The 12,965-nt window shown below is 36.1% G+C and overlaps 1 protein-coding gene across 1 annotated transcript in view; it reads right to left on the bottom strand.

Moving 5' to 3' along the window:
* LOC120527355 (soluble guanylate cyclase 88E-like) overlaps positions 1 to 12,965 on the bottom strand; it is a 44,146-nt gene that overhangs the window by 16,565 nt on the left and 14,616 nt on the right. Inside the window, exons 5-8 of the mRNA XM_039750673.1 lie at positions 10,998 to 11,255; positions 4,550 to 4,700; positions 2,397 to 2,522; positions 731 to 851 (exon numbers count right to left, since the gene is read on the bottom strand). Of these exons, the coding sequence (XP_039606607.1) occupies positions 731 to 851; positions 2,397 to 2,522; positions 4,550 to 4,700; positions 10,998 to 11,255 (656 nt within the window). The remainder of the gene's footprint in view (positions 1 to 730; positions 852 to 2,396; positions 2,523 to 4,549; positions 4,701 to 10,997; positions 11,256 to 12,965) is intronic.

The raw sequence follows: 12,965 nt of genomic DNA, 5'->3' as shown, positions 1-12,965 counted from the left end.
AATGGCAAAATGTAGATTTGTAATTTAGGTGTTAGTCTAAAATAATCATTACAAACGCATTGTAGACATGAGAGTCTGGTGTTGTGTTAAGCTATTGGACTTAAAACCTCAAGGCTGCCAGTTCGGTTCCTCCCTGTGTGACATTGAGCAAATCACTTAAACTGCCTGTGCTCCAACTGTGGCCATCTATAACATATTCTCAACTAGTATGCCACCTTGGGCGGTATCTGCCAATAACAAGGAAGCCAGCATTTGTATCAGAACAAATTCTTGACTTTTTTGCATTATTAAAGTACTTACAAGTTGAAAATTCAAGAACAGATGAGCTGCACTTCAAACCTTCACTTAACAGGGGTTTGCACACCCTAGGCCCGTTTGTTTAAGTTTCCATTAAAAATGCAGAGGTTTAGTGCAACAAGATTTGACCACTTTAAAATTAATAAGTACTTCACTACCATTAAAACTGTGCACATAACCTTCTTTTTACAAGTCCCACAGAAAAATATAACAGGAATAGTTTGAATGCAAATAATATGCTCTAAAGAGCATCACAGCAGCGCATACTGTATGTGCATTCTACTGTACATCTAACTGGGACCAAGTGTAAAACATGTAAAAATGCATTTGACATGAATTATGCTCATCGAGTTCCAGTATTTTTCAAACTTCTTTTAATGTTTTCTTTAGCATTCATATAAAGGTGTACAATTTAATATTTTAATCGGCTTACATGGGTGTCCCCAGGAAAATGAGAGAGTCCCACTGTGGGACGTACTTCATCTGGCCTTTCAGGTGCAATGGCTTTTTTGGAGGCTCCCTCATGTCTTCAAATATGGTTTCACTGCATTTTCCTGAAACAGACACAGGAACACTTGTGTGATCAAGCAAAGTAACAACCAAATAAGCCCTGCAGAAAATCTACATATGCTGTAAAAGTAAAAAGTCATGTTAACAAGTAAAGATTTGATCATGGCCTGTCTTTAAAATGTATAGGTTTTTCTTCCATGTGTTCATTTTTTAATCCTGCTTACCCAGTATATAGTTCTGTAGGGTCAAAGCATCAGTGGGCACAAGGCAGGTTCCCTATTTGGATTGGACATCAGACCTTTGTAGGTCACAATCACTTAAACATCCCCAATTTGCTCATCTGGGTCATCTGGGTCAACAGCCACAAAACACACATGTATTTAAACACAGAAACATCTCAGTTAGGAATCAAACCAGGAATGGGAAGTGGCAAGTTATCATGCTGCCCACCCGGTGCTTTACAAACGACCATTATTTTTTAAAACTGTGAAGCAATCTAAAAACATTTTCTTTAGAGATTGGAGTAGAGGCTGAGTAAAAAGTCAATGGCATTGAGCGAACCTCCACTTCATCCTAACTTCTTCACTACAAGATTGCATTTTTTTTAAGGTATTATTTCAACAACAACAACAACATACTAATAACTAAATTTATAAAAATTGGAAAGTAATTTATTCTTTACCTACCAATTACACATGGAGCATGCTGCAAAAAAAAAAATTCCAAAGCAGATTACAAAGCACACTGCCAACCATCCATATATCTAACGTCCATTCAGTTCAGAGTCACAGGAATATTCATGTTTTATCTTTGATTTTTTTATTATATTTTTTAATGTTTACATTGTGATTTCTGACATATTCACAACAAAATGGCACAATCAGCAGCTCTTTAATTTAGGCTATTATGTTTTAAAAAGTAAAAAAATAAGAAGACAGCCTTAGGCAATTATTTGAAGACATTATTGCCATCTACTGGGAGTATTAGGTACTGTTGTTATTTTTTTAAATTTTGCAACAACAGTAATACTGTAACTATTAAATGCATTTTTATACTCTTTACTGTCATAAAATATGTTCTTAATTGAACTTGATTTTCTAACCCAGTTTTTGATTTGGCTTCAACTGTAAAAGTAGTTTCAATCATTCCATGTTTTGACGGTATGTAATAATTAATTGTTTATTTTATTTGTAACTAAAGGCTAATATTTTACTATCTTAAGAGACTACTATTTGGAATGAAAGGTTTTACAAAAGGTAAAGTTAATGAACTCTTACAAAGTAATCTAAAAATTTTTTTTCATTCATTTTCCAAACCAATTTATTCCAATGTAGTCTCAGAGGGGCACAATGCAAACATAAAAATGCAGTGAAAGACTGCCAAAATCTGTAATATTTTTCTTAAAGATGTAAAATATAATGCTGTTTTCTTTAATATTTAAATACCTTAACATCTCTAAGGACCACATCTCATATTCCACAGAACAGCCACATATGTGCACACAGCATGACAACATTTTTATTTGCCCAGACAGGTGACAGTCAGGCAGGACAAGCCACAGCCAATAAATACTCCACCACCTGGCTCACCTGTAACAGTCTGGAAGGCTAGCAGTTCAATATCTTCAGCCCCGGTGTTTGCAGTGCTGTTATAAGGAGTGAGAGCATTGCTGTATTCCTTGTCAGCACCCTTCATCTCTTCCAGGGCTTTAAGCTCTACAAAATAAAATGAATGGTATTGGTAACCTTTTATAATAAGACATCATATTAAGTTAAATGATTATTAGTTCATGTACGCTGAAATAATGATTAATATCATTAAGTGGTAACAGATAAAGATTAGGATATGTGTTTTTAAACTTTCTCAAAAGATTTGACAAATGGCTCATAAGGGTTTGGCTACCATTCAGTAACATATTACTCATGTTTAGAAATTATTCATTAAGGCCTAGCTGATTAGTGATAAGTGTCTTTAAAGAAAAATTACACCAATTTTATTTATTGTGCACATTTTTGTTGTTTCAGTATGTCAAACCGGCTATTTAATGTTTCTGCCTGCTTTGTAACATTGAAAAAATTCTGCAGGCTTTTACACTTTATATATTTATAAATCATTCAGTTGTTTATGTTTTTGCAGTCTGAATCTAAAGTTGAAACCATTTATCCATTGAAATGGTCTGTAAAGATTTATTAATTGAAGTCCTACATTACATATACTGAGGCTATAACCAAAGAGACGCTTGTTTGAACAACTGATTTTATTTGAAATCACGCGCCATGCATTTTTTTCCTTTGAGAATGAACGACTGTCAAAAATAACAATGAGATAAATTGGATAATGAGATAGACAAGGTGTACAGTGCTAATTGTAAATGAATGAGAATGGGCGTGTGTGCTATTGTGACCTGTAATGGATAGACTACACATTCAGGGTTGATTATTGTTTTGTTCCTGATGCTGCCAGGAAAGGCTTCAGCCCCCCATATGACTCTAAACTGGATCAAGTTGATGGTTGTTTTTATTGGGCCCACTAAAGTGAAGAATGCCTGATAGGCAGGGCAGCATGGTGTTACAATTTCACTACTGCCTTACAGCTCCAGAGAGTTACATTCACTCATCTTCTTGATTACTGTTTGAATTTACTAGACCCACACACTCTCTCCTTTTGTCACCTTATGCTTTCCTCTGGTACTCTAGAAGGACTGACACCCCACAGTAATCACCACCATCATCTCCAAAGGTGAGCAGTTCAGATTAATTTAGATTAATGGGCGCAGTCTAAATTAGATATTTGGGAATGTGCAATGCTGTGTGCAAGAATGTACCCTTCTACAGTTGTGTATGGTGCTGCCATGATAGACTCCAACTCTTCTATGCCCTTATAATTGAGTTAGTAGATTCATAAAATTGAAGGATATTTTAGAAGTGAGTCTAGCAAGGATTTGAATATCTGCTAAAGTGAGCAACTTATCTGAAAGGGCAATCTGAAAGTATCTTGTGAGAATATTTTCAGACAGTTTGCTGTTGCTACTGAGCAACATCTTTATATATAATACGCTACCGTGGCTGTTCGTATGTCTGTCCAGGATTTTAAATCATCTGTAGCTCGCAAACAATTTTGTACTCATATACCATGAGACGTCTACTATCCGCTTTCAGGGTGATGGTTGGCCTCTGAGGTTATTCCTCTTTTTATTTTTATTTTATTTTATTGTAGAATCAACTCTCATGCCAGCAGGGCAGCCATGCGGCACATGCGTACAGGCGCCGTTCTCATTCCTACCACCTTTGCCGTCACTACCTCTTCATATCTTCATTCTTGAGGCAGATTGAAGACTTAAGTGCCAGCTTAAATGAAAAATGAAAGAAAACATACTTGCAACGCAAACACTGACAGTTTTAATGCGAAAAGATGCCAACAAAAGAAGAGAAGAAGCGGGCCGCTAGGGTGGAGAATAGAAGAGCTGCTCTGAGCAAACGAATGATAAACGTACAGAGAAAGAGTATGAAAACTATGAACATTCAAGTCAAATGTATTCACTGCACGTTATCATGCAGTGCACCATTACTGGTTTTTAATATTTCTCTTGGAAGTTCTACAAAATCTGCCAATAGTATAACTAACCTGGCAAGTGGAGGAGAACAGTCAAGTCTTACATGGATGGCATTGGTGTTATAGATCTGAAAAAAAATAAAAATCTAGCTTGCCAGGAATGAACCATCAAGAAAATAAGGTATATTACCCCTCTCCTCTTTCTTGGGCTTCTCACTCTCCTCCTTCTCTTCTGCCTCTTCTCCCTCCTTCTTGCTCAGTTTTGGCAGGTTCATTTTCTGCTTGCTCTCCACAACTGCCTTAGAGAGTAACTCAAATACATTGTTCAGATGTGTGTAGATCTACAGAAAAAGTCAATTGAGAAGTAGGTTTGGGATAGATATGTCAAAATGTTTGTAAATTTGTAAAGGACACTTTCAAGCTTACGTGTTATATATGGAAGTATTTTCAGAAAGCAGATCAAGGAAACAGACAAACTGGGATTGAAATTTACATTTTACATCTCTGATGAATAAAATCACTATTGAATTCTGACTTGTGTTGGCTTCCTTTCAACAAAAGTGTTATGACTGTACTTCTTTTATACAGTTAGAGCCTTTACCTTTATCTAATTTGCTGAATCTATTTTCAGTTTTTCTTATATTCCAGTCACTATGAAGACATAAGTAGTGTCCGCAGACTTTATCATTTTCATCAGAAGAATCAGAATCAGTGTTAGGAATGGGACCTTTCAATGGCACGTCTCTATTGGATTATTGTAATGCCCTGTAGGTCGGGGTATCCCGTACGACACTGTCTCGCCTGCAGTTGGTGCAGAATGCAGCTGTTAGAGTTTAGACCAGCAGCAAAAAAAGGGATCACATTGCTCCAGTCTTGGCTCTTCATTGGTTCTCTGTAGTTATAGGGTGAATTTTAAGATTTTAGTGTTTGTTTTTAAAGTACTACATGGGTCAGCTCCACCTTACTTAGCTGATTTTCTTGTTCCAAATTCATCAGCCAGGCAGTTAAGGTCTTCAGATCAGCTATTGCTTACTGTCCCACGCACACTTTTGAAGCTGAGGGGCGATCGTGTCTTTGTGGTGGCTGGTCCTAAATTGTGGAATGGTTTGCCCCTTATACGTAATAAGGTCGACTCCCACACTTCATAGTTTTAAGTTTTTGCTAAAAAATCACTTTTATTCACTTGCTTTTTAGCTTATAAGTTGGAGTGTTTAAATCATTCTATTTGTAATCATTTTCTGTATGTATTTTATTTTACATAATTTTGCATAAGCTATTTATGTTTGTATGTTAATTTATGTGTGTTCATGTATAATGTTTTTTTCTTTTTAATAATTCCTTATCTGGTGTTTATTTCTTACTGTTAGCCTTTATTCTATGTAAAGTACTTTGGTGCACTTTTAGTTGTTTTAAAAGTGCTATATAAATAAATAAAACATAATAAATCCTAAACCTAATTTCAGTTAATAAATGAAACATTGCTATTGATAAAATCCATTTATTATGAATTTGTGCAAAACATGGCCTAATTAAAACTCATAACTGTACACCATACACATTTATCTTGACTTAAATTATGGAAAATGTGCTGAGTGTAAGTCTCTAACTGTGAAAACGGCCATTAGGCACCTGCTTTGTTAGGTCAAATCCTTAACTGTCTTTACTGGAATAAAGACGGATAAAAGTAATATACAGTTTTGGAGATATGCTAAACCTCTCAACACTATCTGAAGTAACAATAAATGAGTTTTCACTGCTTAATGAACAGTGTGCTGTGGCATCCTATGACACATTGCCAGCACATTACCATGTCCTAACCCACCTAACATAGCAGAGAATGAAACAGATATCCTATTTTACTTAAAATTTGAAAAAAAAAGTACTTTATGGGAACTGCTCAAAATAACGTGATTGTTATTATTATTAATAATGCTTTTCATTAAGTGCTTTACTTAATATTGTATCCTGATTTTTTGCTCTCTTGATGGGTACAGGAGACATTATATGAGATGAGTACATTATGCATCTTATTTATTTGCAAGGCATTTAAAGTAATGCAATTTATATAACTAATAAAAAATGTAACAATAAGAAGACAGAATAATGAATTTATATCAAAAAAAGTTACAGTTGAAAGAAGATCAGGCCATGGAAGATGGGCAATACATTAAGAACTTAGATACCTTTAAATTTACAGAAAATGAAGCGTGGACAAAAGGAATTAAATGAATTCATAAGTTAAGACTTTTTAGTTCAAAGAAATCCCCCTATGAAAAGGTCAATATCCCATAAATATCAAAAATGCAGTGATTTGATTCAAATTTGGTGACATTACCAGAAAAAGAAATTTAGCTGGCACATGTTTTTTATCTATACATATTTGTTGCTAATAATGCTTTATGGATTGGGCTGTTCTTAAGGACTGCATCATTTTTTTCTATTGACTGCCACGAAGTAAGAGAAGGAATTGTGCAGAAAAAGTGGAGGTGCCACTTTATGCAAATGAAGGCCACTACCAGTAATGAAGGGGAAGGATGAAAGTTCAGAGAAGCTCAAAGTAGACATGCTTAGCTAGTGGCCCCCTTGGGTACATGCAGTACTCTCTATTCTGTTGGTTTCTTCTTATTCCTTGCGATATTGTATGAAATACAGTATATACAAATTTGAATGGGGGTTTACCCTCATGGTTTGCTGATCGCACTTATATATAGTACATGTGCTTTAAACAATGGGTTGGGGGACAACTAGCCCTTGGTGTTGAAATACATGTGGTACTGCAGAGAACTGGGGTGTCCCATTGGAAGTCAGTTCGCGATATGCTGCTACGGTGTTTTTCACACTGCAGAAAGAGTGAAGGGCCAGTAGAGCATACCAGCCCACTTTAGGCCCCGGGTACAACACAAGCCTGGAGTGACAGAATGCCTTGGCCAGTTTAAATGCTTGCTCAGCTCAATAAAGGTGTAGCAAACAGGCAGAATATACGGCTACTACCAGTGTACCACAACTCCTCCCAACCCCCATTCAAAAGTTACTTAAACCACTCTCACTCCAACTGCCCCGTTTGACTAATATATTTTGTGTAAAAGTAATAACAAAAGACAAGAAGGAGCAAGATGGCGACTAAACAGAGTACCGCCAGTAATTTGGTTCCACTTCAAGCACTGAGACATTGTGCATAGTTCACAATATTATTTCTTTTCACCGTTTTTTTCTCTACAGTGCTTAAAATGTTCAGTTCATTGTATGCCTCATGTAAATGTTCAATGCTGTATGTAATAAGTTAAAGTAAACCATGCTTATATTGCTTTTGATATAAACCCTCCAAAGGTTTATGATGGTTCAAGATTACTGATCAAAGCATTATAACTAATTTGATTGAAGGTACCTGTTCATAGAGGATGTGCTACAGAGTGAAATGATATTTATACTCCAGATTCCCATTATTCTTACTAATTACCTGTTTGAATTAAGAATAACAGTTTCCTATAAAAATATTATTTTTCCAATGACTATCAACTAAAGTCAAACTTAGTTGCTAGGAGAAGGAAGACCTGATCAATGGCACTAATGTTTTACGCCTGGGCAATTATATACAGTATGTTCGAAAATAAGGAGCTCCAATTAACTATAATTTAATGCCAATAAAATAATAAACATCATATACAGAAACGATTTATAGTACTTCTGATGCATCCTATTAACAGCACTTTAACTGAAGCCCATTATCTTAGGACAATTTCTGGGTAGCCGGATAACACAGCTAGTTCAAGTATATTTGACATATGTTGTGACAAGACAAAGGACGGGATTTTTACGTGGGATATTGTGGTAAATTTGTTTGAGAAAGGTATGAGTAAAATGATTACCGCTCCCAACATAGTCAGTATTAGTAGTAGTAATATTAATAGTATTGTCAGGTATACAAAGTGCTTTGAGACTCTTACTTGAATGTCCAATCAACGTGCAACACATTGCAACTCTCCAGTGCCATGACGAAAAAAGAAATTATTAAAACATGCAGCAAAGTAAATTCCCAAGCTCCTTTTTATATTATAGTATGATGTTTAAGATTAATCTGTTTTGTATTTTATCATGCCATTCTCTATACATTCTGAAAACTGTCATGTTTAAATTCAAGTAGGGAATCTGTTTCTTAGATGCTAAAACAACATGAATCCTATCATTGTCTATTGTAATGTTTGGCCAAACAGCAACTTAACCTTTTTGACTATGTCTGCATGCTTTATACCTTGCATTGGAGTGACTTGATTGGCTGTTTGTAGGAACATTAACAAACAGATGTAGTTCTTAAAATAACCAATATATAATAACTATCACCACTTCTGTCTTTTTATTTGACTTCTTTCACCTGCTCCTTTAAACCACTGTTTACCTGATCCAGGCTGCAGGAAACAAGAGCCTGTCCCAACACAAGGTTAGCACTGGGACAACCTCGAATAGGGTCATGAATTTATTGGAGAGTGCACAAGCAAATCTGCTCAGGCAATTTTAGATACTCTAACGTGTCCTTGGACTACTAAAGGAAACAAGATCTAAGAAAACATCACTTTGAGCATGTGAAAAACATTACACAAAAAGCAGCCTAAACCAAAATCAAACTGTGAGGATTGTGATGTGACTTCATTACTCTATTGTACTTAAATACACCAAGCTGTAGATAAATTATATTTTATTTTCTATATATAGTAACCAAGGCTGAGTTTAGCATTAAGTGGGCTGGAGTTTGATCCATGCCTAGTACTGAACCTCAGTCCTTACACTCTCATCACCTACCAGATACCGTACAACAGTGACCTAACCACTTCATCTGTAGCCTGGACAGTTAACAACTCTTTAACTTGAAGAGGAAATACTATAAGTAATCAACAATAGGCTTACAATACAGTCATATATATATATTGTGGTGGATGGCCAGGGTCCATGCCTGGCCGGGATGCCCCTTCACTGTATATTCAGGGGGAGCAGCCCTGGACTGTGCAATACCGCCCCCTGGACCCTAGATGGCTGCCCCCCTGGGTTGTAGTGGTGCCTCTGTTTCCCGAAGGGCTCCATGGGAATTGGAGTTGGGTGCAGCCTTGTTGGGTCCCGCAGGCACCGCCAGGGGGTGCTGCAGCTAAGATTCCTAAGCCCATATGGGCAGCGTTTTCACCACACCCAGTAGTGCAGCCGGAAGTCAACCACCTTGAGCACTTTCCAGGTTACTATAAAAGGGGCCAGCAGCTACCACTCAATGGCCAGAGTTGGGAGGAGGAGGACAAAGCTTGGAGAAGTAGTGGTGGTGCCAAAGAAGAGTGTGTTTTGGGTGTTTTTGGTGTACTGGGGACTGTGTTGTGCCTGTGGCGGTCATGGGGAAAATGTACCCCACAGGTGAAGAAAAATAAAAAGTTCTTTGTTTTTATACGTGCCTCCGGTGTGAGTCTGTGTCGGGTCAGGTGCCTATATAGTGCCTTGTTACTATATATATATATATATATATATGTCACAGCACTGACAGATTAACCTTGCATGTATTTTTTTATTGGGGTACCAAACCGGCTAATATTATGTTATATGTATTAATATTTCTGAATATATAAAGTCACCCTGTGAAGTGTTGTCGCACTAGTTAGAATTCTTTAGTGACTGTGGCTGGCTTGCATTTTTATAGTCTCCCTTGCAGCTGGCTGTTAATTTGCACATTTGTACGGCGGAATGCCGACCCATGCTGTGGTGATTCATCCCTAGGCTGATGCAGCTTGTCAGTGTTGTTACATAAGCCCCCCACCTTCAATGTTGCTGTACCTGTGACCTCTTCCAGTTCTTTCAGTGGCACACAAACTCTTCAAAATGGTGGCCTTAGGTTTGGCTGGAGACAAAGACACATCCCACTGCTAACACCAACATAGCGCTGTACCAATGGACTCTTACCTCTTTTACGGTACTCTTTAAGTTAGCTTACTATCATTAAATGGACCACTCGCATTTGCCACACTAGTAGGAGTACTGTTGTGACATTTAGGATTGGCATTTTTTTAGGCTCACCTGCAGCTGGCTCTGAATCTATTCATTCGCATGATGGAATGTCAGCTCATACTTTGGTGGCTCATCCCCAGACTGATACAATTTGCCTATGCCGTTACAATATAAAGTTAAATGGTTATTATAAAAACCACCACAGGCTAATAGGTGTTGTAAGGTATGTCCAATAATGTGCCCACACAAAAAAAAACTGGCCTAAAAAACAGGGGGTAAAACCATACGTTTGGAATGTATGAACAATAATATTCATGACTTACCATAACTTGTTACTTTAGTAGCACTCCATATTCTGCATTTGACTGCATATATTGAAAATACAACACAATACAATTTGAAATATAAATATATCAGACTTCATTTTATATGGTGTTGATGCTTGTCTGTTTAGCACCTCATAAGTGTGTTTGTCTATGTATATATAGTTTTTTAATTGTGCTAATAAATACTTGTTTAATGATAAAGAAGAAAACTGGCATAATAAATATTGTGCCACTCACTGTAACATCAGCACCTTGTATTATGTAATATGTAACAGATTTATGTGTTATTTCATTTTCAGCACTAGCAGACCTCATATTTTACTATTATTCTCAACTTACATTATCCCAACTGAATTCCAGCATGGGCCGTACAAGAGTGAATTCTTCGTTGAACTTCTTGCCCTGTAAGTCAGAGAAGACCTCTTTGAGGCCATCTCCTATGCGGTACATTGTCATGTCTCGTCGGAAAATGACACTGAAGGGGAACATGTCAAAGAAGATCCCTCGCTTCATTGGAAGCTTCTCATACCCAGGAGCAGTCTTCTGTTGAGGCATGCGATGTTTGAAGGCAGCATTGTCAAAGTTCATCTTGTAGACCTATGGAAACCCAGAGGTCCAAATCCAGTTAAATGTCATTGAGATTACAAAAAGGCAAATTAAATCACATAAATTATACTATAAAAGCAGGATAATATTAACAAGATTGATGAACTTACTGCATAAATTGATCTAGTTTTTTTTTTTTAACTGGTATAAATTTTCTCAGTGTTTATTCTCTTGTGATTTATCACAAAACAAACTGCTGTGTATTACACATTGGCATCTAGTTCATTTGATTTATGGATTATATTTGATTGTCAGGATCACCTTTCTTAGAGCAACGGTATAAAGATGCTTTATTGTTGTTTTGGGCTTGGTGTATTCCTGTTTGGGTAGAGTTTTTTATGTATTATTTATGAAAAAATTATAAATAAATATTAATATATATGTGTGTAAAATGTATTGGAAAAACAACATAATTCATACTTAACTGGCTGCAGAACCTGACAATGGTAACAGAGTTTGCCTAATCAGATTAACTGTTATCTACCCAAAGTGTTACAAATGAAAACAAATATAAACTATTTCAAAAAAACAATCATATCAGAGTTTGAATTTATCAGAAGCACTATTATCTATGCCGCTTGGTATTCCTTGTAGTTATTTCTTTCCTCAATTGTTCTATGTGTGGAGAAACACTTTCTAACATTTGTGAGAAATGTACCCTTCACAAAGTTCAAATTAATCCCTATAGTTGTCTCATGCTAGAGATGGATCGCTCCCAATTTTAGAAGGAATAGGACCAGAAGAAGAAACATTATAACAAAGCTAGGGTCAAAAATGAATAAAACAAACATAATGTTTTCAAAATTTGAAGGAACAATTGTTTAAAAACACAACAAAAGTATCATAAATCAAAAAGACTTTTAATAAAGAATTTTGTTAGTATCAAAGTCGTGTTATCAACAAACTTGGATATGGAGGACCTTTCTACCCGTTGCATTAATGACATCAGACTCCAGGACCTCTGAGGCCATGCCCTAGCAACTGGGAAGTTTGTCTTAACAAAAAGACTCACAAAACGTCCTATACCAAAACAAATAATTTTAATAACTTAAATGCTTATTAGCTTTTATAACTGACATGTTAGTTGATCTCCTTATAGTTAAACACTCCATATATGATTCAAACTATTCATTAAAAACATAACAAAAAACCTTAAAAAAATATCAACTAAATTAATAATATTTTGTAGCTGAACAGCTCATTTTAAAGTAACTGCTGGTACCTGCTATTCCAGATTCTTTAACAATTATAAACATTTTTGTAATGCCATCTGTCTATATTTGCTTACTTAAACTGAAAAAAAATCCACTCCTCCAATCTTTCCTTTGGAGCTCATACCCTGCTGAACTGGAAATATCCCAGTAGCTCCTCTCTGGACTTTTCAGTAATATGGAGTTTAAAACTGTAGATATTCCATAATGCTGGGGTGTTTTCCAGTCGTAATGCACATACTGTGTAAAGCAGCTGTCTTTTAATGGAGTCTCAAATCACAACTAGACTTAAACCATTGTGACAGAGACCACTTGGGGTGACTTGGTAAAATGTACTGATCACAGCAGTGTGGTGTTGCTTATATGATGCTTTTAGATTATTTTGTTATTATTAAAATCATTAAGAGGACAGATTAGACATTGAGATTGATTTAAAGTTATGTTAGTGCAATGTAGTGCTACACCTTGTTCTGTTGTGTGCTTTTTCCTC

The sequence above is a fragment of the Polypterus senegalus genome, chromosome 1 (assembly GCF_016835505.1).
Source record: "Polypterus senegalus isolate Bchr_013 chromosome 1, ASM1683550v1, whole genome shotgun sequence".
Lineage (NCBI taxonomy): Eukaryota > Metazoa > Chordata > Cladistia > Polypteriformes > Polypteridae > Polypterus > Polypterus senegalus.
This window is presented reverse-complemented; position numbering and strand designations above follow the sequence as displayed.